At 36.0% G+C, this 27,124-nt stretch overlaps 1 protein-coding gene across 4 annotated transcripts in view; it reads right to left on the bottom strand.

The window, feature by feature from the left end:
* Positions 1-3,348: 3,348 nt before the first annotated feature.
* Positions 3,349-27,124, bottom strand: part of KYAT3 (kynurenine aminotransferase 3) — a 56,698-nt gene continuing 32,922 nt past the window's right edge. For 3 of the 4 annotated variants that reach the window (XM_069478177.1, XM_069478178.1, XM_069478180.1), the window contains exons 9-14: positions 23,359-23,435; positions 22,970-23,059; positions 18,633-18,819; positions 13,130-13,203; positions 12,775-12,861; positions 6,513-6,906 (exon numbers count right to left, since the gene is read on the bottom strand). In XM_069478177.1, coding sequence (XP_069334278.1) covers positions 6,844-6,906; positions 12,775-12,861; positions 13,130-13,203; positions 18,633-18,819; positions 22,970-23,059; positions 23,359-23,435 — 578 coding nt within the window. In that variant the 3' untranslated portion in view covers positions 6,513-6,843. Of the gene's footprint in view, positions 3,750-6,512; positions 6,907-12,774; positions 12,862-13,129; positions 13,204-18,632; positions 18,820-22,969; positions 23,060-23,358; positions 23,436-27,124 lie in introns of those variants that run through there. The other variant, XM_069478179.1, reaches the window with a different exon arrangement.

Below are 27,124 nucleotides of genomic sequence, written 5' to 3' on the forward strand. Positions count from 1 at the left end.
CACTGGAGGTTTCTGTTTGGCCATCTTGCTCCGCCCTTCTCTCCCAAGATTTTTTTAATCCATTTTTGTTTTATTTATATAAACAGATCACATTCAACAGTCTATCTGGGACTTTTCAAGTAACACAGCTGAACCAAATTCTTTGATTAGATACCATAATCTATTTAATTACCGCTCCAATAATGGAGGAATTGGTTATTTCCAGTTTTGAGGATGAACATTTATATGTTCAAAGGGGACATACCTAGCATAGAATCAGGGCATCAAAGGGCATGTTCAAATTACATTCCGTTCAATATTGTGAAATTGCTCTCCAGAAATGTTGCACCAATTTATTCTCAGGCCAACAGCATTCCTAGAAAAATGCCCAATTTCCCCATGTTTGAATAGCATGGGCTGAAACATCCTCTCAATATCATTTTAGACCTGGAAACAGACCTTGTTTAGAAATATCTACTTACCAGGCAAAAGGGAGATGGATGACCAATCCTGGCTTTTATTTTTTATTTATTTAATTTTATAATTCTGAATGCTTTATTTATTTATACAAACATTAATGCAAAAACATTGCTAAAATGCATTTCCGTACCTCTCCTGTCATTTCATATGTTCCTTTCCTATTTTGTTTTTCTCCTTAGCACATAGTACATACTATATCTTTAACTTATTGGTTTACCATCTTGTTTCCCTCACTGGAATGTAAGTTTTGTGAGGGTAAGGATTTTTGTCTTTTTTGTTTATTTCTGTATCCCTAGCACCTGGAACCATGACTGGCACATACTAGGCGTCCAATAATTATTTGCTGAATAAATGAATAAATTAATTATAAAGTAAGATGAAAATATATTAATACATGAGCAAAAATGAGCAAAATTTCTTCCTTACCAACCTCTTCAGCCACAGTGACCACAATTCTACTCCCTTTCCCAAAGTTAACCTCTGTTTTCAATGAGTGTGCATCCTTCTATACCTATTTCATATGGATTTACATATGAATAATTGTGGAAAAATTATACATACATACAATAGAAAAATAGAATATAAAAATATTAATGTCATGCATTTATTTTATACTTAAGAGCTTATCATATGCTCAAGAGCTTATTCTGTAAGTTTTTCTTCCTCTTGATATTTCTTTGCTTTTCTTTTATTTTTTTGAGACAGAGTCTCACTCTGTCACCCCAGCTAGAGTTCAGTGGTGTCATCATAGCTCACTACAACCTCAAACTCTCCGGCTCACGCCATCCCCCTGCCTCAGCTTCCCGAATAGCTGGGACTATAGGCACTTGCCACTATGCTTGGCTAATTTTTCTATTTTTAGTAGAGATGGGATCTCACTCTTGTTCAGGCTGGTCTTGAACTCCTGACCTCAAGTGATCCTCCTGCCTTGACCTCCCAGAGTGCTAGGATTACAGGCATGAGCCGCCACACCTGGCCTTAATATTTCTTTGAGATAATTTATTGGCTTTACAGAAAGTTCCTCCTCATTCATTTTAACTTCTACTTAGCCTCACATATTTTAGAAGTACCTTTGTTTATCCCTTCTCATATTCATGGACATTTAGATTGTCTTCAACCATTCCTGACTTTTAAAATAGCAAATTCCGAGCTTTTGTGAATGTGTAAACATGTGTGCGTATGGATATATGTATATGTACTCCATGGCTTAACTATACCTTGCAGACTACTACTCTACTGAATCTAATTGTCTTGCAGCCCCAGGGATTGAGTGTGATTTTGAGTCCTGTACCCTAGCATTGGGCTTCCAGGAGTCAGACAGAGTCTCGCATTGTTGATTAACTGAAGCCCAAGCAAAGATGTTTCAGGAGCCTGGCTCAAGTGACCCTGAAACATGCTAACTATAGTCTGCAGTTTTAGGAACAATCTTTGCCACTTTAGGAAATCATTAATAAGTGAAAGATATCGGCCCAAGAGAGACCTGTGGTTAAAAACAAAACAATAGCAACAACAAAAATAATGGTGTTCAGAGGGCCAAATTCAATTGGCAGAAAATCATTCATCCAAAAAATACTTATTGAGTGCCTACTATATGCCAGATTCTGCTCAAAGTACTGGGGATACAGCAGTAAACAGAAGAGTAAAAATCCATGTCCTCATGGAACATGTATTTGGAATGGAGACAGACAAATTAAATGAGAAAAACATATTGTGAGCTAGATGATGGTAGGTGCTGAGAAGAAAAATAAGGCAGGAAAAGGGACGGGGAGAACCAGGATTTACAACTTTACACGGGAGGTCAGATGGTTCTCCCGAGGGGATGATGGAGGTAAGATCTGAAGCAGTGAGGTGCATGCTGGGGCAGAAGCATTCCGGGCAGCAAGTGCAAAGGGCCAATCTGGAGTGTACCCGGTGTTCAAGGATTGGCATGGAGGCCAGGGTGGCCAGAGCTGGGGGAGAGTAGGAGACGAGGTTAGAGAACAGGGGTTAGGTCATGCAGGGACTCGAAAGTCATGGTGACAAATTTGACTTTTACTCTGAGACAGAGTCACTGAAGGGTTTTCAGCAGAGAAGTGTCATGAGTCCTTTAAAATTATCACTTCCAAGCATGGAGCATGGACAGTTTTGTTTTACCAGGAGAAAGACATTCTAGAGAGAAGAATTTTAGAAAGCTGAATGGTTTTCGTAAGTTTTATACTCTTTCATGCATGTACTGGTTAGCAGAATGCGTAAGAATAATTATAAAAATAGTGTTTTAATAAGTCATCTCAGGGATTTATACAGAAAATGGAGTTATGGTGTTTAGAAGATATAGCTCTCAGGTTTCAGTTAAAGTACAATGTTTATACTTATAATGTATGATTAATCAGTTTATGAAAAAAATACTTCAGACAGGATGACTACTTTCACTGACAAAAGGACAAAATTTTATCTTCTTAACCATTAAAGTTTTGTCACAAATGAAAGGCTTTAACCATTATAAGAAAGAAATGCTGTACCTAAATGTAAAGGAAAGTAGCAGCTGTATAATATGATGAAGTTAATATCGATTAGAAAATCCAATTATTTCTACAATTTATTCTGATATATCCCAAGACAGCTGTTTGTCAGCAGGTGAACTTCCTATTTAATTGGCATGATTGAGTAATTAGATGTATTCTCAGAGCAGCAATAAAAGGAAATTCTCATGTCTTAGTAACGTGGTTGAGGTTTTTGTTTTGTTTTGTTTTACCCTTGGGTTTATCCAACTGAGACCAAGGAGACTCTTTGTTTTATCTGGGAATAATTTTTAATTTAAAATATTTGGTAATTGTGTGGTTATATAATTACTTTCATCATAGGAATTATAGGAAAAGTTCATGAGTTTGACAAAAACTTGGGATAATTTGCCCTTCTCTCATACTAAATCCTTCAGGGCCTCACCATCTTTTTTTCTGGGCTCTCACAGGAGCCTTCTAATAGGCCTCTCTTCCTGCCTCCAGGCCTTTTCCTCAGGCCAACTTATCTTCTAGAAGAGAAATTTGATCTTTGTGCCATATAACCTATATCAGATTGTAATACATTTATCTGTAAATAACAAAAACTCTTAGTGGTTTAAACAAATAGGGTGTTTTTCCTTTCATCTCACCCATCACAAAGTGTAGGGGGTTAGGTACAGTGGCTTCAGATTGCTTCCAGGGTTCCAGTCTGTTTCCATTTTTCTGCTCTGCCCTCCTTAGGATGTAAGCCTTCGCCCTCATGCTAGTTGCTGCACGAATCCAAGACGGCTGCTGCACCTCCAGGTCTCACTTCTACATTCCAGGCAGGAAGAAGGTAAAGGGTGAAAAGGGCAAAAAAGACAAAAATGGCTGAGGAGGATTTTGTCTTTTATCTTTCTCCATGAAGGGAAGCCCTTCTCAGGCAATTTTGACCAGTTGCAAAGGAAGCTGAGAAATTGGGCACTTTGGCTTTTTATCCTTAATATAGAAGTAGTCAAAGGAGAAGGTGGATATTATTGATTTTGGATAGCCACAAACCCTCTCTTCCACTAAATTCTTTAAAAGTTCATCTTGTTTACTGTCTGAAGTCTGTATCTCTTAGTTATTGTGTAGTATGATGTCATAGAATGACTTCTTATCTCACTTTGGAAATTTGTAGACAACTTATCTTTATTTTTGCTAATTCCCTGCTATTAGGGTTCTCCAGAGAAATAGAACCAATAGGGTATGCAGATATACAGAAAGAAATTTATTTTAAGGAATTGGAAATTCTAGATTCCCTGAGGTTGGGGCTGACATACGAGACTTCAATGAGCACAGTACCGGATTCTAGTATTACAGTCATTACAGACAGTATAACACTGTCTACTAAGAACTCCAGCTGACTCTTTGAAGGCATTGTGAAGAAATCCTATGAAAACAGTATGGCATTCCACTGTATTACTATGCTGTCCAAATATTAGACTGTTGATGGACATTTTGATTTCCTGTTTGGAGTAATTATTTACAATGCTGCAATAGACATTATTTTACATATTAAAAAATGGAATGTCACTCTGATTTTTTACATTAAATCATCATTCTTATAATAGTCCTGGAGGTCCTATGTTACTTTACATACTATATATTTCATTATGTTTATGATTTAGTTAGTCTCCCTCCCCTGGCTAGATGGAAAGCCCTAGAGGACGGGGATCTTTATTTGTTCACTGATATATATTAAGTGCCTAGAACAGTGCCTGGCACATAGAAGCTCAATGAAGGAGGTTGTGGAAGGAAGGAGAGAAAGAAGGAAGGAAGAAAGAAAGGAAGAGAAAGCGGGAAGGAGGGAGGGAGGGAAGGAGAGAGGAAGGAAAGAAGAAAGGAAAGAAGGAAGGGATGGAAGAGGAGAGAAAAAGAGAGGAAAAATGGAAGGAAAGAAGGAAGGAAGGAAGAATTTTGCCCTGAAGAGGAAGAGGTAACAAGATAGCAGATAGAATCAAGGAAAGGATTTTCTAAGATGGGAGAGATTTGAACATGTCCCTCTTCCGAGCTAGAGAGCCAGTAGAGGCTGAAGGTTCAAGAGAATGGACTGAACCAATTTTGAGAGTATGAGAAGAAATGAGATCCAGAGCACAGGTGGTGGGATTAGCTCTAGACAAGTCCAGAACTGCAGAAAGCAGCTTTAAACCCTGGTGAAAATTTTATTAAGTCCCCAGCCAGAGTGGACAAGCTAAACATGTTCCATGGGATTTTTAATGCTATGCAATAGTTGGCTCTTAGGGTCCCGGGCTTCCTTCTGGATGGCTGGGCCTGGTAATGTTTAACTACCAGTTCTCCCCAATCTGCCACCACCCCTTGTAACTGGAAGGATGAAGAAAGGATGGATGCTGTTGCAGATAAGTCATAGGCTTATTGGTAGGATCCCAGTTGGAAGTGCCGGGCTGGTAGCTTGTGTTTAGTTTTATTTTTCACAGAAGTAGGAGATGAGGTCATTTGCTATGATTTAGTTGTGCTGGTGGTGGTGGGCTTTCAGGTATGAGGAGAATGGAGGTTGGTTATTTTTATTAGAGAAAATGGGAGAATATTAGGAATTGCTGCTGCAGTAAGGTACAGAAATCTCATTAGGGGAGCACTGAAGAATTGTATCAAGTTCAGGTCAATGATAGGCATTCATGGTTGCTAAAACCTGCCCAATTGTGCAATTGGCAGCCCAGGGGCAGGCATGGAGCTTCAACCCCAGAGTTGAATTTTTTTTTTTTTTTTAAACCAGATAAGATAGAACAATGAGGCAAGTAATTCAAGGCAGCAAAAGCATCTTGGCTGAAGTGATGGACAATGAAGTCAATGCTAGATGAGGAAGGGAGTGAAGATACAAGAGAACCAATAGGAATAAAATTGAGGGTTCTATGAGCTATAGCAATAATCAACAGAATTTAATGTGTGTAAGAATCACCTGGTAAGGGCCAGATCCTAAAGTTTTATTCATTAGGTCTTGCGTAAAGACTAAAATCTCTATTTTCAACAAGGATCTTAGTTGATTCTGATATAAGGAGGCCATGGACTATTTTTTGAGAAATAGTGGATTTGAATAAGTGATATTTAGAGAGGAGCTGGGGTAGGGGGAGAGCGCGAGTGAGCGAGCAAGCGAGCAAGCATGAGCTGGAAGGATAGGTGGCTAAACTGGGAGATGAGGAATTTATCTTAAAAGAGAAATAGACTTGAGTGGTGAAAGTCTTAGGGAGTGCCCAGGGGAGTGCATGGCTGAAGTGGAGTGGAGGTGAACATCACCAGAGGTGAGGAGGTCAAGGTATGGAAAACCTTAGATCATCCATGTGGACCTTGAAGCCACTTCAAAGCAGCACTTGGGATAGAGAGGCAAACCTGTGAGCAAAGTTCAAGGCCATTGGAAAATGAAGGAGAGGAAAGTACAAGTGGGTAGACAAAGCAGATATATGGGGTAGAGGGGTATAACTGGTTAGGAGTTTTCACACAACTGTGGAGAAGTGAAACTGGCTAACATCAGCTGAGTGAGTGCTATTTGCTAGGCTTTATATATATCAGTCTATTTAATCCTCAGAAATGACCTTCTATGAAGCAGGTGGTATTTTTATTCCCCTTTTATAACAAAGAAACTGAGGAACAGAGAGGTTAAGCATCTCACAGTTCTTATCCACAATGCTATGCTGATTCTCATAAAATGATAGTGGCAAGTGTTTTAATACATGTCAACTAAAAAATAAAATCAGACCTCCTGAATATTGTTAGGAGTAGGGTTAACTTCTTTGGAAAAACAATGGAAATATTTATTTAAATGCCATTTGTACCGAAATATTTATTTTTCAACATTCAGCAGGTGGCAGCACTAAGTAGAAATTTCATACTAGGTCATCTAACAGAATAGAAACACTGACCCATTCTGCACACATCAAGACTTCTGCACGTTCCATGCTTTGATGATTTCTTCAGCAGCATCCAGTGTGCTATCTTTCTGTAAATTAATGAAATAATCATCGTCTTTACATATCAGCATAAATTCAAGATGAAGCAAAGATTTAAATATAAAAAATACAAATCATAATAGCATTATATGAAGATTCAAGTGAATATCTGATCTCAGGTATAGAAAATTTTTCGAAGTGAAAATGCAAAAGCAGAACCCCAAAGAGGAAAACAATTCATCAAATTAGTTATAATTTCAGGAACAAGTCAAAGAGTACAGAAAAATAATAGTTGTCTGCTCTGCCCCCTCCCACCCCTTCCTAGTAACCCCTCCATCCTCCAAGATAACCTTTTATGGCAATTTCTGATTTTAGTTCTAATGGCTACCACTAAAATCTAAGAAATATGGTTATGCTTCTATTTCCTTCTTTGTGAACTTCACACATTAACCACTATACCTGTACTTTGCTCCAAACAAGGAAAATTTAGTTCATTCATACTACTCTGCTTCCTCCTTTCAAAGTTTCAGTCATAATTACTGAAAAATAATCCATCTGCTTTCTGAATAGGTAATACATGCATATGGTATAAAATTAAACTGAAGGGTAAACAGTAAAAATCCAGCCTTCTCTTCTTCTTCTGCTTCTCTACCTTTTCTTTCTACTTCCTCTCTACAGAAATGATTCAGTCTGAAAGCCTATAGGTAGGGCTGAGCAAAGTGGGTGTCCATGTGTAGGGGGCCAGGGCATCATGCAGCCAGAGTGGAGAAGCAGGGTGGCCAGTGTGGGTGGCATGACGTGGTGGTGGCAACAGTGGTGGTGCTGACCTGGAACAGGGTGTCAGAGCCTCAGTGGGCTAAACGAGACTCCTGTATGGTAGGGTGGCCCCATGCAGGCATCTGGCATGGATGTCAGAGCCCAGGAGGGGCGAGGAGAGCTTCTGTGCAGGGGGTGACAGTGGTGGCCTGGTGTGGAGTATTGGAGTCTCAGAGGAAGGCACCTACCCAAGAGGGTAACAGGGCAGGTCGACATGTGGTGATGAAACCCAGGGGGCACGAGGACGCAATGGCAGCAGCCGGTAAAAAATGGCAAAGTCTGAGTGGGGTCAAGGGTAACTACTCAGGGACTGGGAGGGTGGGGGGAGCAGTGGCATTGACAGGAGACCGATCCCATTCAGAGGTATTGATTAAATTAATGATCACACAATAGGAGCCAGGCTTTCCACTGTTGAGGAAGGGAGTTACAAATATGGAAAGGGAGAAAACTAGAATAAACCCTGTGGTGGTTTTTAATATATTTGGGTAGAAATAAATAAAGATGTAAATATGTGTATTTATATCTAAATATCAATACATTTAGATGTAAGAAGAGCTCCTAGTAGCCAAATCTAGGAAAATCTGAGTATCAAAATAAGTAATAATAGCACTAATAAATTATAGCCCACTGAATAAAATAGGAATCCACGAGTCCTTACTGATATATATGAATTAGTAAAATGAATAATTTTTTTGATGAGATATGGAATATTTTCATAGTACCTCACCATAAAATATTATTATTTTACAAGGAAAAAAGTGCAACTTCACAGTAGAAAAAAACTGGCAAACTCTGCCTTAATCAAGTGATTAATGTTAACATCACTAGCATTAGGAAAAATAGAAATTGTGTGCCACCTGATGCAAGGGAAAGAATAGAGCATCACTTCAGTTTTTTCCTGCCAAAGTGCATAACCTGAATCTAATCAGGAGGAAAGGTCAACTTTAAATGAAAGACTTTCTTCAAAATAATTGGCTAATAATTTTCAAAAGTATCAAAATCATGAAAGTCAAAGAAAATGAGAAACCATTCCAGGTTGCAGGAAATATGACAACTAAATGCAATGCACGATTCTGGTCTGGATTGATTGACATGATTATGGCTTGAATTTATTTATTGATTTGTTTGTTAGAAAAAGGACGTTATTGGGACAATGAGTGAAACTTGAATTAGATCTGAGGATTAGATGGAATGATATATTAACATTAACTTTATGATTTTGAGGGTTATATTATGGTTTTGGAGGAGAATGTCCTTGTTTATGAAGAATACACAATAAAGTATTTGGAGGTGCTAGCAGCATCATCAGTAATTAAGTTTATGACTTACTCTGAAATGGTTCAGAAAAAAAGTTATTGAAACTTTTATATTGAGAGCTTTTCAATTTTTTTTTTTTTAAGTTAGCATCCCACCTATCTCCCTTGGTAACTCAGGTTTCCTCCCCAAAGGCAACATTGGGATTTTATTAATATTATGTGTCCTTCTGGAGATACTCTAGACATTTATAAGCATCTATCTCTCTACCTACCTATGTTTTCCTTTTGTATACAAATGATGGCATTCCATACAAACTGTTCTGCTCCATGATTTCAGCTTATGCGCTATCACTACATGGAGAGCTGCTTCATTCTTTTACTGATCTGAATATACTATCATTTATTCAAGTGGCCCCCACTGGTAAATATTTTTGTTGTTTACAATCTTCTGCTATTACAAATGATGCTTCAGTGAAAATCCTTGAATACAAGTCATTCAAAATGTGCAAGTAAATCCGCAGGAAATAAAATCCTAGAAGTAGAATTTTTGGGTCAAAGGATATGGGAATTTACATTTGGATGGAAATTTTCACACTAACCACCACTGAGATGTTATAAATTATACTCCCACTTTCAATGTGTGAGAGAGTGTTCTATGGAACTTTTTAGTTATTTGGGTTGTTTGCAACTCAATAGATAAAATGGCATTGAGTTCTAATTTTTGTTTCTTTTATTATAAGTGAGGTTGAACATCTGTTCATAAGTTTGGCAGCTCCTGAAGATTTTACCCATAAAATTGTGAAGGGCTGTGTTTGCTTTATTACTTTTCTTTTGCTCTGAACTCAACCTGTTTTCTTTTGATTTCCATTTCCTTGGCATGTTTTTTGCCATCCTTTTATTTTTAGCCTTTTCAAGACATTGTATTAGGTATGTTAACTTTCCCTAAGGACTTCCAGCTATTGCTACACTATCTTACAATACTGAATGTTGATGTAAAGGAGTTTGAGTCCATGCTGGTCCTCCTCTCTTGGCCTGCATGGAGCCCTTGATCTTATTGTCTAGAATTTGCCCAAAGGATTTATCTCTGAAGTCCAATATATCAAATAAGGTATATCTCAGTGTTCATCATTGTGTGAAAATTTTTCCTTTCAATCTTTAGATTTCTGTCTTTTTTTTTTTTAATGGAAGCATTTTGAAAATAAAGCTATTAAAATTCTTTCCAGGTTCCACTTGTTCGACTTTTTTTTTTTCCAGAGACACTACATATTTCATTTTTCTTGCACATCTATAATTTTTCTAATATTTTAAAATTCTTTGCTCTTTTCCACTTCCTTTTGTTCACTTTTCTCAATCCTTAACGTGCTTACTGAAGTATTTAGTGTCCTTTATGGTGTTTCCAAAGTCATCATAATTTCCAATAGCTTTATTTTTTCCCTTTAATTTCTTACCTGAGCTCTGACAGCTCCCATTTCATCTTCTTATATTACCCTACTCCATCTTCCCTGAACTTTTAGAATCTCTGTTTTAATCTCCTGTTTTAAGGGTTTTAAATTTGAAATCTCAAAATTTTTATTTCCTCCTTAGCAACATTTTTCTGTGAATACTCTCTGACACTTGTTTTTCCTTATACCTTTCTCTTTTCCTTATAGTGTCCTTTTATAGATTCATAGCTGGATCCTTTTTGATTATTAATTATTTTTTATTGAATTTTCTTTGTAAGCCCCCACTGCCAGCGCACGTACTGTTGCTATTGTTCTGGGTAAAGTGTGTGCTACCGGCTATTGTCCATGATTTGAATATGCATCTGCAGATCTCTATAGGGAGGAGCTGGGGCAGCACTAGAAAAGAGCAGAAATTCTCCTTGGCTCACAGTAAAATTTACTATTAATACAATCGATGTAGGGTACAGTGAGGGGAAGTTCTCTTAGACTTTATTTCTTCCCAAATAATTAAATTGGCTACCCCCAATTTATTATATTTCTTCCACATTGTCTCAACACAGCTCTTAGCAATAATGACAGGGGTGAGTAAGGAAATCTATAGCCCAGCCAGTATCTCCTCTCCATTGTGTCTCGTATAGTTTCTTGTATGTTTCTACTCTGTTTCTTCCATGATGCCAAAAGAGTCTAGAGAAGTTCCCACTGCCAGCACATCTACTGTTCTTGTCATCAATAATGAGCATGCCACCTGCTGGCTTTGTCTATACATAATTTGAAGACGTAGAAGCAGGATCCCTTCTATTATCTTCCCTCTACCATCAACTGCACTGTATTTGGCAACTCTTCCTCATACCCTGAGGAATTTGTGAATTTGCTTTCCATTCTCCTAGTTGTTTCTGAATAATTTCCAAAAAGAGAAGAGGGAAGAGCTGTGTTTACCATTTCAAAACTACAAGTCTTATGTTACTTATTCCTTCTGCTAGTTATGTTTAAAATTTCAAATAATATACCTCTATTTCTCAATCTACTGTAAGATAAGAATATTAATGGCCTTACCCTTTCTTTAAAGTTTCAGTCAACTGAGTGTTTACATTGTTAGATTGTTAACATTTATATTCTATTTTGAACAAGTCTTCCATAGTGTGTCTGTAGATTGTCTCTAAGAGTTGAAAATAGTGTTTACATTATTCTGATTAGGTTTACAGATGAGTGAGTTGGTATAGATAGTGTCTTGATCTCAGTAAAACTATTTTCAGTAGCAAGAACATCTTAAAAACAGCAGTTAATACATTCAGAATCTTTTAAAGTCCAGGTCTGATGGTGATAAATTTTCTCATCTTTCAATTGTCAGGGATGTCTATTTCATTTTCTTTTTTAAAGGTTATTTTCCTGGATATAGAATTCTGGGCTTGCATTTTTTTTTATTTCAGTGCTTAGATGTTATTTCATTGTATTCTGGTCTTTATTGTTTCCGATAAGAGGTCAGTTAACATTCTACTTTGTGTTCCTGTGCATGCAATATGCAGTTTTTGTTTGGATGCTTTTCAAGATCTTATCTTTACCTTTGGTTTTCAGCAGTTTGATTATAATGTGCGTAGCTATTTTTTGTTTTATTTTGTTTTATTTAAATATTTATCTTGTTGTAGTTCACTGAGCTTTTTAGATCCTTAAATTGCTTTTCACCAAATATGGAAAAATTTTGGCCATTATTTCCTAAAACTTTTTTTCTGTAATATTTTCTTTTTTTTGGTACTCCAATGACATGTATATTATCACTTGATATTGTCTTTTAGATCTGAGGTTCTGTTCATTAAAAAAAATAGTTTTCTTTCTTTTTTTCAGATTGGATAATTTCTATGGATCTGTATGCAAGTTAACTTTTTTTTTCTGATATCTTCAGTCCTCTGTTAAGCCCCATAAATATTTCATATCAGATATTATACTTTTAAGTTCTTGAATTTCCATTTCGTTCTTTTTTCATAGTTCTAATTCTTCTGTTTACTCATTATGACCATATTTCCCTTTAATTTCTTGAGCATATTTATAATATTTGCTTTAAAGTCTTTGTCTAGTCATTCCTACATCTGGCTACACCTTTAGGTCTATTTCTATTGACTACTTTTTTTCTTTATCATGGGTCACATTTTCTTGTGTTTTCCCATATCAAGTATTTTTTAATTGTATGCTGGACCTTGTGATATTTATTATATGGTAAGGAATCTGTATTATGTTGTCTTCCTTCAAAGAGGGTTTTATCTGGTAGGCAGTTAATTTCATGGCAGCAAGCCAAAATTTAAACACTGCCTATGAGCATATTATTTTTAGCAACAGAAAAAAAAACCCTAGTGCTTTATCAATTGAAATGAGGATACTATAAATGTGTTTTTCAGTAGAACAGGGAACTTACTTTAATGAAGCAAAATCGTACAAATTTCTCGAATTGTAATTTAGTCTCTAAATTACAGAATGCTGAAACAGGGATGGCTGATAGTTTCTGAAAAATAAATAGCAAGATATAATAAGAAAATTACTTACACTTCCAATATTAATTTTGAGACTGTAGATATTAAAAACTAATAGATATTTTTAAATAGTCACAACAATTTCCAAAGAGAAAAATAGTTTTAAAATTCCCTCAAAAGCCACAAGTGGCACATCATGTAACAAAACTACATTTAATGTTTTCCAACCACGTTAGCAGGTTTCCCTCATAAATTAACTATAAAATATGACACAGTATTGCAAAGGCCAATAAACATTACCTTATTTTTAGTCATCCATTTCACAAATTTATAGTCATAAGGCTCATTGTCCTTCATATCAGAGAGGTCTGCATCTAGAACAACAATGAAAATTAGGTGGCCTATGAATTATATCTGAGGCAATATGTATTTCACTTAAGTCTATCAGGATTCAGAATTTTCTTCTGATTTAAATTAGACTGGTTTCAAATTTTCTCAGAAGATAATCACAGAATATGCTGGAGTCTCATACTGCATGGTGTGGTGGGAAGTGAGGAACTCACAGAGAAGCTTTACTGATATGCTAAGGCAGTACTCACACATACGCCTGGTTGATCATGCTTGTACATGCAGTTCTTGGCACAGGAAGAGAGTAGGAAAGGAGAAGGAAGAGAATTGTTGCCTTTTTATCTATAAATCAGACTCTATGATCATTATTAATGAAATAACAAATAAATTATTTACAAAGTATTCATCAGTAATAATTATATCTCCAAATAGCCATTCATTAGATTGTAAGCTCCACAAAGGTAAAGTGTCTGTTTTGCAACCTAGTGTATCCTCAACCCCTAGGTCAGTGTCTAGCACATAATAAAAAGCATATTTGTTGAATGAATAAATTAATATTATTCATTATTTATAAAGAATGTCTGTTTGGATCTTCTAAATGTGATCCTTATTTTTTTATCTCTTAATTCCCTATATTATGCTGTTTTTTAAATTTTAAATTTGGAGATGAAACTTCAAATATGTATTCCTATTCTAATCTCTTGCCTCAATCTTGCTTTAGAGTCTGGGCAACATATTTCTTTGGCATTCAGTTTCAGTAGTCCATATTTCATATTGTTTCAATTTCATTAACTTACACTCTTGGATCCTTTTGAATGGCCCAATGCAACTAATGTTGATGGTTACTGTAATCAATAAAATTTTGCAATTTATTGCTGAAAACAAATTGAGGCACGTATCTTACTTTTTTCTTTTATTTAGTAAATACTAGTGGTTTTTTTCAAATTAACCATATGAAAACCTTGACACTGAAGAAAACGTCACCTGCACTTTTAAAACCAAGTCTAAGAATGTTTTTACTATACCTAATGATTTTATCTTCATTTTCCCTTATACTTTCAGGAGAATGTAAAATTTTCACATAATAATGCTAATAAAATACTACCATATGCTTACTATTAAGCATGTTACACAATCCTCTCATTTAGTTGTCACCACAATTCTGGGTGGTAGTTACAATCCTCTCTTTATAGGTAAGAAACTCAAATTACTATTTCAAGATATATGTGTGGGCCGGGCGCGGTGGCTCACGCCTGTAATCCTAGCACTCTGGGAGGCCGAGGCAGGTGGATCGCTCAAGGTCAGGAGTTCGAGACCAGCCTGAGCAAGAGCGAGACCCTGTCTCTACTAAAAATAGAAAGAAATTATATGGACAACTAAAAATATATATAGAAAAAATTAGCCGGGCATGGTGGCGCGTGCCTGTAGTCCCAGCTACTCGGGAGGCTGAGGCAGGAGGATCGCTTAAGCCCAGGAGTTTGAGGTTGCTGTGAGCTAGGCTGACGCCATGGCACTCACTCTAGCCCGGGCAACAAAGTGAGACTCTGTCTCAAAAAAAAAAAAAACAAAAAAAAAACAACAAGATATATGTGTGTATGTGTGCTTAATTCAGGTTTGGCCCTAACAAAAACTGACAGCTTAAAAAAGTGAGAATCTAGGAGGAACAAGTTCTAGTGTTCCATACCACTGTAGTATGACTACAGTTAGCAATAATATATTACATATTAATGGTTTCAAATAGCTAGAAGGGGGATATTGAGTTTTGTCAACACAAAGAAATGAATGTTTGAGATGACGGATATGCTAATTACCCCATCTGATCATTATACATTATATGTATTGAAACTGTGTACCCCCATGAATATGTACAATTATATGTAAAAAAATAAAATTAAAAAAAGAGACTAATTGTAAACTATGTAAAAAGTTCTATGTGACAAGTACACAATAGTAGTGTATTCAAAGTACAAAAGCAGCCCAGAGAAAGGCGCGATTACCTACACGAGTAGAAAGAAGAGCAGAAGGTTATTAACTAACTGTAATTGACACTGTACTACTCATTTGTTCTTGTAAAGCTTAGAAAAAAGGAATTTATTGCTATGGTGCAGAAAAAGGAAAGAAGGGAATACATACAATTATAAAAGTTTTATAGTCAGAAGGTAGCTGAAATCTATTTCTTTTGAAATGCCTGAACTAGAGATCCTCAAAGGAACTAAACAACGTTGTTCTTTATTGAAGGAAAGAGTTTAAACCACATGCATTAGCATATTTAAGTAATCTGTGAAAACCCAAATTGGTTTTTGCATTACCACCTCCATAATTTTGGATCCCATTATCTCACTAGAAAAACTGTAATAATCTCCTTATTTGTCATCTTGTCTTCTAATCAAATGTTTCCCTTTTGAGTTCTAGGATGAAGCTCACTGGTCTGGAAAGGTACTTAGTAGAGCAGAAAATGGATAAATTTATTGGTTAGGAAATGGATCTCTGGATTCAGAGGTCAGCTCTGCTACTTAGTAGTTGATTAACTTCAGTAAATTACTTAAGTCTCTCTGTATCTCATCTTTATTAATAGTTATATAATATTATAGCACCAATCTCATATGACTTTTGTGAGAGTGTGATATTTGTAAAGCTCTTAATACATACTACATCATAAATGCTCAAAAAATATTAACCAGTTAGCCATTGTTATTAATTGTACAGAGAAGTAATTACTATGTTCATGAATATTATGGTCTACTTTTATTCTTAAGCTACCATTAGATGGACGCTTTTGTTTTTATCTTTAGCAAATGATAGGACCAACCTCTAGTACATGGAAGAATTCCCACATTGCAAATTAATCTAAGCAGACAAAAGAGTAAAATAAAATAAAAGTTTTCTTCATATGTAGGAAGGTTTTATAGACATTAACATTTTTCCACATGGATGAAGGAAGACCATAAAGGATATCTCTTTTTCTTTTTTTCCATCATCAGGAAAGTTTTTCTGGCTGGGTGTGATGGGGGAGGCTGAGGAGGGATATCTTGAGGCCAGGAGTTTAAGACCAGCCTGGGCAACACTGTGAGACCTGTCTCTACCAAAAAAAAAAAAAAAAGAAGAAGAAGAAGAAGAAGAAGAGAAGAAGAAGAAGAAGAAGAAGAAGAAAGAAAGAAAGAAAGAAGAAAAGTTTTTCTAACTGAAATCCTTTTTGCTCCTATTATAACCACTAGTTCAAGATCTAAGTCCTAAACTATTAATAGTATTGCATGAAGGATGGGTTGACTGAGGAAAGAGTGGGAAACTAATTGAGAGTTTAGTGTAATACTCCAAGTTGCATCACTGTCCTTTTGATATTTACTGTCGCAATGTGATAAATCTCTTTTAGAGTCTACTATGTGGAAAAGTTTGGTTCCAGGAAAGAACTCTTCTTTAAAAAGCTGTTAAGTTCCTTTTATCCAAGAATTATGTAACTAATTCCATTTCTATTTGCCTTTGGTCCCAGGAAGTTTGGTCTCAAGATAATACTAATTATAATATGTAAACCTCGGTGAATGAAATGTTTGCTTTCTCCTCACCCTATGTGTCATTGATTTTTGATTTATATATCATCATTGCTATTTATATATTATTGCATAGAAGACTTTTAATATGAATAGGCTAAAATTCCTTTTGGAAGCATATAAAGTATAAATCATTTTATTATAAATAAGCAAAATAATTCATGTGGAAAAGCTTGTGGATTTCTGATTCAAAGGCAAAAATATAAATGATGACAACTGTGCTATTTCTTTTTATCATTTCATCAAATGAGCTTCACATTGACACCCAATATGGGAAAAGTGCTTTCCAAACCTCAGAGTATGGAACATCTTAAGGGGTTTTATATACAAATGGAGCTTGGGAGCCTGCCAGTACAGCTCTCTGGCAATAGGACTCCAAGAGCCTCTGCTAAGCACAGCCTCTTCTTCTCTCATAACAAATGAAGAAATAAGCCAATGAGACAGGAAAGAAAAGTTTGCTTCAGTTTGAGCCTTATGTCGTGAATTCATATGGTTTCCTACTTCCTGTTGGCCCTGGGAGGTGTTCTGCCTCTTCTGTATCTCACCTGACCAACACATGTGAACCTAATTCTCCCCCTGGTCAGGGCTCTCCTAGAGAGTGGATAAAGATCTTGGTGGGAATAATGTGGACACAGTCAGACAACAGCCACAAGGGTGTCTGCCAGTATAAACAAGTTTCCTGTGAGAGGGACATCTGGTCATGGGTGAGACTTAGGCATTAGGCTGTTCACCAGGATAAAGAAGTATCCCATGAAAGACAAACTGTGAACATCCACGAACACCTCCGTTGGAGCCCCACCAGGGCAGGGCTAGAGTTTACAGTCACTTTCCAGAGAAAGGGACCTCAAAACCTACTTACAGGAAAATCATAACACCTTACTTTCCTGAAATCTGTGAAGATGCCAATAAAATATTACAAGAAGGAGAAACTGCCAACATCAAACACTTGTATTAGAAAATTTCTATGTGAAGGATATAATGTTAAAAAATAATCACTGTTTTGTTATAAAACAAAAATTTTCTTTTATTCTTTCCAGCTTTATAAAATTTAGTATAAATAAAAAAACTTCAGTTTTTCAAGTTCATTGGCATACAACTTTATTGTAATAAGATTTTAAAACATTTAAAGCTGTATTTAGAATGGCTGTAATTTCTGTCAGAATAAATTAGGCTTTAAAGTTCACTACAATTAATGGTTTTTTTTTTTTTTAAGAAAAGTAAGTTATATATAAAACACTATCTTGCTTCTAACCTTAGATTTGTACGGCCTGTCAGAATTACATATAACAGCTTTAGGTAATATAAAGACCCTTGCTTTTTGGAGATAGAACTATTTCGAATCTAGCTGTGTGACTTCAGGCAAGTTATTTAAAACTTTCTAAATCTTCTTGTCTGCAAAAATGCAACTAATGTTTTCTTCAGAAGGGCGTTTGAGTGCTTGGTACATAGTAGATCCTTAATAGTTATTCTCCTTGTTTACTTCATTTCAGTATATTCTAAAGAGGAAAATATTCCCTGATGGTTTCAAAATTTCTAGAAATCTTATTTTTCTAACAAAATAGTATGTTTTTATGTTAAGTGAAAAGGACACTAAAATTTTACTCAAATGAACACAGAGTACATGTCTCATGTCATGTACCTGTGTTTTAAATTACACACTGGAACAGAATGACAGCAAATTCTATGTTTAATAGAATACCTAGAGCAACACCAACTCCATAACCATTTAACAAGAGGTGAAAGACCTAAAAGTAAAGATAATTGTAGAAAAACATTGACAATGTGAAAATTCATCCTTTTCTGTAGATAAAATGCTGCTGTGGCTTTGACACCAATCTTTTCTCCATAATTCTGCTATAATTTTACGCATAAGTTTCCATATATTTGAAACAATAAAAACCTTTACAAACCTAGCAAAGACACATCAGCGATGATGAAGTATCCTCCATCAGGAACTATGGGTTTTAGGCCGACACTCTCAAGTAGACATACCATCCGATCTCTTTTTACTTCTAACTCTTTTGGCAAAGAATTAAAGTAACACTCTGGATCATCCATGCGCTTGATGTCAATCCAAAAAGCTTGAGCCAAGGCTTCCTGTGTGTAAGATTGAAAAATGTGGAAAGGAAATATGGCCAATGTTACATATTGCTTAGTTTATTGGTATAATAAATAAAGATTATTTGAGTAACATTATTGGCAAAAAGGTCACTCAGAAAATCACAGTTGAATTACTGTAAACTTATAAACTCTATAGATTAATGGAGGAACCAGTTATAGCTAAATGATTAAATCTAATGTGAAGAACTGAGAATGAGTCATGAAATCCAAATCAAAAAAGGTATTATTATATAAAGATGGCATACTTGGGAACAAAAAGACAGTAAGATATTTTCTACTGAGGTAAGCTATAGAATGACTTGCTAAATCTGAGTCAGAAAAATGACCAGAGAAGTGATGAAGTAGTCAGTTTTTGCTCATTACCTTGGAGGACACAGTGGAAATGAAAGCTGACCCACTGTGTAGAGGGGGAAATGTACCTCTTTCCTTCCCCATAGATGTGCAAATCCTTGACATAATCATTCATATGCCAAGAAGGTGGTGTAAGTGTAACAGAGATTAGAAATGAGTTTCTGGAGCACATAGAGTGACTCCTCTACCAGTCTTCAGGCAAGTCAGAAGAGCCAAGAGAGAAATTGGGCCAAGGAAAAAGCCGGTGCTGTTAAGTGCAGTGGACTGAATGTTTATATCCCCTCAAAAATTCATATGTCAAAATCCTAATCCCCAAGGTTATGGTATTAGGGGGTAGGGCATTTGGGAGGTAATTAGGGCAGGTGATTCCCTCAGGAATGGTGCCCTTACAAGAGAGAGCTAGCTTGTTATGGGAGGACACAACAAAAAGGCACGGTTCATGAAGAAACGAGCCCTCACCAGACACTGAATCTGCTGGTGCCTTGATCTTGGATTTTCCAGCCTCCAGAACTGTGAGGAATAGATTTCTGTTGTTTATAAGCTACTCAGTCTATAGTACTTTGTTATTGCAGCCATGCCAACTAAGACATTAAGGATCAAGCAGGTATCTGAGAATGTAACAGGTCAGGAATAGGTAAACAAGTCAGAATCAGTGCATCTATAAAGAAAAAGGACCTGTACAAGCAGAAGGGCAGAAGCTTGATAGGCAAATGTGAACAGAGGCAACTTAGAAATAATGCTACTCAGAGCAAACCAGGAATTCCAGGAAAATAATTAAGAACTTGGAATAGGTAAGAGATAGAGGGACAGTGCAAAGTAGTCAAATTTTAAGGAAATGCATCAGAAGCAAAAGATATAAACAACCAAAGTCTACATTAATTGAGTTAGTAAATATACATTGAGTACCTATGTTAAGCCTGACATCCTGATAAGTGCTGGGGAAATAGTAATTAACAAGATAGACATGGTCCTTGTCTTCATGAAGTTTCCAATTAGTGCATATTGGAAGGAGGGAAAGGGATGAGACAGAAAACAAATAAATGAAAAAGGCAGGATATAATTTGTTCTGTTGGAAGAACTGAGAGAGGTCCAGTGTGGCTGGGGGGTATCAAGAGAAACAGTGAGGCAAGAGATGAGACTGCAAGAGAGGGCAATATCATAGAGATGCCTTCCTGCCAAAAGAATTCAGCAGTAAAACAGAATTAATACTAATTCCCCAGTGCCAAAAAAATCTTAGATAAATGAGGATCAGCTGCTTTAGCCTAGAAATCTGTGGTTCCCCTGGAACCAAGCTTGGTAGTCTGAGGACAAAACCAGGCATGTGGCTGAAATGAGGAAGAAGATGGTTCAGAGAAAAGATGTTCCAGATTCTTAGCTATAGCTTTCTTTTCCTTAGCAACTTGTTCATTTACTATAGAGGAGATATTGCCCTAGAAAATTCCAAGTGCAGGAGACATAAACGTCCATCTTAACTGTAGCATTACCCCAAACACCTCTCTTTTTCTCATACGCAATATGTAATCCATTGACAAATACTGTGGGCTCTACTTTCAAAATAGAGTCCAACCACTTCTACCATCCCCATATTGGTTCTGTCCACAACCATCTCTCTCCGGGACCACTGCAGCAGCCTTCGCACTCAACAAAGCAGCCAGAGTTCCTTTGATCACACAAGTCAGACCCTGTCCCTCCTGTGCTCAAAACTCTCCACTCACTTCCTATCGCACTCCGTCCTTACAGCGACATACAGGGTCCCGCTCACTCTGACTCCCAGCTCCTCTCTGCTCTTAGCTCCTACTCCTCTCCCTTGCTCATGCCATTCCAGCCTCTGTGCTGCCCTCTGCTATAAACATGCCAGCCAGGCTGTCCACCACTGGGCCTTCCCACGTGGTGTTCTCTCAGTTTGTTCTCTAGGTAACCATGTGACTGCTTAACGTCCTTTAGTTCATTGTTTAAATGTCACCTTCTTAGTGAGGCCTTCACAGATCACCCTGTTTAACATTGCATATTGTCCCTCCTAACCCCCATGGAACTTTATATCCTTCCTCTTCATTACTTGTTTTCCCTCTTCATATCTATCAATATCTGACATATTTTAAAAATATTTATTGGTTTATTATTAATATCTGTGTTTCCCCATTAGGTTGTAAGCTCCATGAGGGCAGGAATTTTTGTCTGCTGTATGTCCAATACTCAGTAAATATTTGTTGAATAAGTGAATGGATTTATTTTGGGAGGATGAAATGAGTTTAATATATAATAAAACCTAAAGTCAGAACTAGCATTTATCATGGATTATTTTAGAGAGTCACTAAACAAAGTACTTTAAAATAAGAATTTTTTCTCATTCAGTAGGTATTGTTGACAGGAAGCAAAAAAATTAAGTTCCATATAGCCAATACATTTTATTCTTTTGCCCTTTTAACTGCCTTCTAGAAAAATAATATTTTTTCAGGGTTTTGATTATTCATAGAATAATGGAAAATAGATCCCTATTTCTATAAATATGTAAATATATAAAATATTAAATATTTTAATACTATTTTAAAACAATACAAAAAGATATATATTAAAACATATATAATATTAAAAAGATACACATTAAAAAGTCTTGAACCTATCCTTGTCTCTTTCTGTTAATTTCACCTACTCCTTTTTTTGGATCCTTCCAGAGATCCTTTAAGAAAACGCAAGCAGTTTTCTTACATAAACTATAGCATAAATATATACTGCTCTGTATCTTGCTTTTTTACTTTATAATATATTCTGGAAATCTTTCCATATCAGTAATTGAAGAGTTTCCTCACTTTCTTTCTTTTTTCTTTTCTTTTAAACAGACAGAATAATGGCCCCCAAAGATGTCCATATCTTTAAGAACCTGTAATGCAGAACCTATAAATATGTTCCCTTCCATGGTAAAAGGAAGTTCATGGTTGTGATTTAAATTAAGCATCTTGGGATGGGCAGATTATCCAGTGGGCCTAATGTTATCTCAAGAGTTCTTCTAAGGGAAAGAGGGAGGTAGGAGAGTCAGAGTCACAGGAGGAGATGTGTTGACAGAGGTTGGAGTGATGTGACCATGAGTCAAGGAATGCAGGCAACCTCCAGAAGGTAGAAGAGGCAAGGAATGGATTCTCCCCTGGAGCCTCTGGAAGAAACACAGCAATGCTGACACCTTGATCTTAACCTTTCAGGAACCATTTCAGACTTCTCAGTTGTAGAAGATTAAGATAATAAATTTGTGTTGTTTTAAGTCACTAAGTTTGTGGTAAGTTGTTACAGCAGCAATAGGAAACTAATTCAGTCATATAATATTTCAACGTTTAGATAGATCATGGTTTAGTTAACCAATTGTCTGAAGATGGATAACAGACTATCTCCAATCATCTGCAACAAATAGCCACGTACATACATAACTTCTTACATGTGCAGATAATAGCTTTAGGGTAAATTCTCAAAAGATGGACTGTTGTTTCCTAGGGCAAGCACATCTGTAATTTTGCTTGGTGCTGCCATTGTCCTCCACAGAGTTTGTAGCACTTTGTACTCCCCACCAACAATGTATGATTCTTCAAAGCTAAAACTTGGTGTATTAAAAACACCAACTACTCTTGAAGCAGAGAATATGTGTCTACTCCTGAAATCCTAAATTATATTAGAAGGCCCTGCTAAAGGAGGACATAAAGAGAAAAACTAAGTCAATTCAAATATGCAATATATTATAAAAGTAACACCTTCACCAAAAGACCGTGCTTCAACCCTGAGTTACACCTACCTGTAAAGGAGTAGCACAAGTATAAATGGTATTTTGTTGAATTGTCTGTAAATGTTTTATCAAATGATTAGGACCAATGGACCAGCCAATCTGGGAAAGGAAAAAATAAAAGAATATTTCAAAAAATAATCTAATTATATATACCAAATCTAAGAGAGTAGTTAAACTTAATGCAATTGTTAAATATATGCAATTCTAAAGTATTCACACTATGAAAGTAGTGCAGAGAAAAATGTGTCACTAGTTGATTCTATAAAATGAAAAATTAAGCAAAAGATCATTAAGTATAAAAACTGTATAAAGTGAATATGTATGCATTTAAAACGCAAAATAGTCTACAAAAGAAATAGATGCCTACTTTTAAACAATAAGATTTTTAGTCATCTCACCTTCCAGCCAGTTACACTGAAAGTCTTTCCAGCACTTCCTATTGTTATTGTTCTCTCCCACATACCTGGAAAAGTGGCTGAATAGGAAAAAAGAAAAAGTTAAATAATTACTTTCATATCAATCCACATTCAGTATAATAAAAACGTAACAAAGATATATGCATTCAAGGCCGGGCGCGGTGGCTCACGCCTGTAATCCTAGCACTCTGGGAGGCCGAGGTGGGCGGATCGTTTGAGCTCAGGAGTTCGAGACCAGCCTGAGCAAGAGCGAGACCTCACCTCTACTAAAAATAGAAAGAAATTATATGGACAGCTAAAAATATATATAGAAAAAATTAGCCGGGCATGGTGGCGCATGCCTGTAGTCCCAGCTACTCGGGAGGCTGAGACAGGAGGATCCCTTGAGCTCAGGAGTTTGAGGTTGCTGTGAGCTAGGCTGACGCCACGGCACTCACTCTAGCCTGGGCAACAGAGTGAGACTCTGTCTCAAAAAAAAAAAAACAAAACAAAACAAAACAAAAAAAAAAAAAAAAGATATATGCATTCAATGAAAGTAAGTGTATTATAGTGTAGTCAGTATGATTATTTTAGTAGGGTTTTAAGATAATATGTCTTTAACTCAAAACACAGCTAAAACACTGCAACACTATAATGTATCAAAATAATATAGAAATAGATTTAATAATTTCAAGGAGCAAAATTATTTCCTGGGCAGGAGTAACAGTGGTTTGAGCAAGCAGTGTTTCAGGTTGGCTCACGTGGCAGCTGTCACAGGAGCTGTGGCATCTTGTGTTCAGTGTTTGTAGTGACAGTATGTTCAACACAATAATTCTGTGGCATAGCTTTGGCTGTTTTTCAGTCCCCTTTATTCTTCCCATTTTCTGAGGCTATTTCTCCATGCTTCCTAGAGCAATGGTTCTTAAAATGTTACCTCATACCAGCAATATCAGCATCACTGGGAAATTTGTAAGAAAGGCCTCATCCTAGACCACTGATTCAGAAACTCTGGGTGCAGGGTCAAGAACGTGTGTGTGAGTGTGTGTTTATTTTCCTAACAACTTTATGAAAATATAAATCCCGTATCATATAATTCACCAATTTAAAGTATACATTTTGGTGGTTTTTAGTATATCCATAGATTTGTGCAACTATCATGACAGTAAATTTTAGAACATTTTTTTCACCCCCAAAGTAGCCCTGTACCTTTTAGCTATCACCCTTTAATGTCCCCATGATCAATAGCCCCAGAACCTGTGCCTGAATGAAGTTTATCAAACACACATATTTTCTCCATAAGCCACATTACAGCCTTCTTGTGCTTAGGAACACTAGACAGCACTCAGCACTATGCTTGGGGGCCATTCTAAACAGCAGAATCACAGTGAAAATATTTGTTTATGGTGTCAGCTGAAACAAGGAGCACAGTGTTGACTTATTTGACATCAACTGGGAATGTGTGTGTAGGGTGACTCTAAGTTTTTGCCCCTCTTCAAATGAAGCTCCATGAGTATGATTTTGGAGTTATAAATATATCTTGGAGAGTAGGTGAATTCACAAATATAGAACTTGCAAATAAGAATTGACTGTATAAAGGTTTTCAAGCTGATTAACATTTTTAATAAAGTCATTCATCCATTCACCCATGAAATACTTATTAATTAATTTTAATTAATGCAATCAAATTAAATTAATATAAGTAATTTCAGTCTAGCATGGAATACCTGCCAATACTTGTAATAGTAGGAAAATGATATAAATCGGAAAAGTTATAATTGTATTCTCTGTGGACTATAACAAAAGCCAAAGAGATAAGCCTGGAAAATATTTAGAAGGTCCACTTGAAGAAGGACTATTCTAATATTTGATATAAGTCATTATATCCCTTCAAGTTTTGCGTCATTTCTAGTCTTCCAAAGTACTCCAAAAGAAAACCATGACACGCGCCCCACTTTTCCATTTGACCTGAGAACATCCAAACTATGGATAATGCAGAGTATCACTTCCTTTAAAATAATAGCATATATTCAAAATCAGGAAGACCTATTAGAAACAACAATATTTAGAAATAAATTCTTGGAAAATAAGGATTACCCAGGGAAACTAATACAATCCTAACATGTTTTCACTATAAGTTATACATAAGAGAAACCAAAACTACTCAAATATCAAACATAGGTTTCATTCATAAAATATCAAATCTATTATAGCACTATTTAAAAGAAGAGCTAAGTAATTTGCTGATGACTATTTTAGTCATAAATGTGGATGTCTTTTTTTTTTAAGGAGTAAGCTGATCAGCTGAATAACTTACAAGGAATTTTATATTAATTTTACAAAAATCAGTCTATTTGTATATAAATGGGGGAGAAGTTTTTTTTGTTGATTGAAATATCAATTTACTGACCAGGAAACATCATTTGCTTCTTTTTAAAATTTTTTTAATTTTATTTTTATTTTCTTTTTTTTAGAAGACAGGGTCTCACTATGTTGCCCAGGCTGGCCTCAAACTCCTGTGTTCAAGTGATCCTCCTGCCTCAGCCTCTCAAGTACCTGGGACTACAGGCGTGTGCTGCCACACCCAACTTAGGTAACATCATTTGAATAAAAAATCTGACTGAATAAGAGCAAATTCTACTATTTTATAAGAAGAGCCTTAAGTAATATTAAAATATCTTCTCAATCTTGGAGATTTGGGGACCACAGAAGTTAATGTGGATAGGTAGAAGAGATGACCACGGCTTTGTATATGAATGTGGTAACTTACGGGCAAAAAAAAATCTTTCCAAGTCTGATGATTTTAGAAAACAATATTCATTATATTGTAAGTTTAGATTACAGTTACATCTGAATGGCAACTGGTCTTTACACTGCTCATTTATGACTCACAATCCTTAATTCAGCCAAAGCAGCTATAGCCATTATTTATAGGCAAAGAAGGCCTCAGTAGAAGCCATAAAGATTAGAGACACGAGGAGTGCTGCAGCAGGGAAAACTGCCTCTGTGACAACGTGAACATGAGAAGATGATGCTAATTTCATGATGTAGCCTTATTGTATTATATTAAAGAACTGTAGCACTTTTCAAATTGATATAATAGCCATTTTGCATTGTTCATGTAACAAAGATCACTGTATTTGATAGCATACCTAAGTTTTTATGCAAATAAGCTGTACTTTCTAAATAATGAAATAGTGAATTCTTTTTTTTTTTCCCCTTTAGTTTTATGGGCTACTACAACAACTAAAAAATCTGAGTTAAAAATATATGTCTTGCATATGCTTAGCAAATAATGTCATTAGTTACACTTTACCCTGAAGGGCTTAAAATTACTAATAGTAAATCTAAACAATAAATATCGGGATCACTTAAAGTGATCTTTTGGAGCAAATATCGCTAAATTGAGTTAATTACAAAAAAAAAAAATTACTTGCCCATGTTAGTCTGATTTTCAACTGAGAAACAGTTCAAATGACCTGAGACAAAGGTCAAGAACAAGATGGGCAATGGTGGACTCTGACGCAACTGAGACACGTGATAACATTTGCTGTGTTAAGGTACTATGCCCTGCAAATCCCTGGCTGCCCCTCTGTTTATATATCCTCCCTGGGAAAACTCATTCCATGGGTCCAGCTATTATCGAATTTTAATGGCTACCAAAAATATATCCCCTCATAATTTGATTCTGACCATCAGGCCTATAATTCCACTTGTCTCCAGCTATCTATTCCTCTACGTCTCACAGACACTCAAACTGACACGAGAAGCA

Source organism: Eulemur rufifrons, chromosome 8, assembly GCF_041146395.1.
Source record: "Eulemur rufifrons isolate Redbay chromosome 8, OSU_ERuf_1, whole genome shotgun sequence".
Classification (NCBI taxonomy): Eukaryota; Metazoa; Chordata; class Mammalia; order Primates; family Lemuridae; genus Eulemur; species Eulemur rufifrons.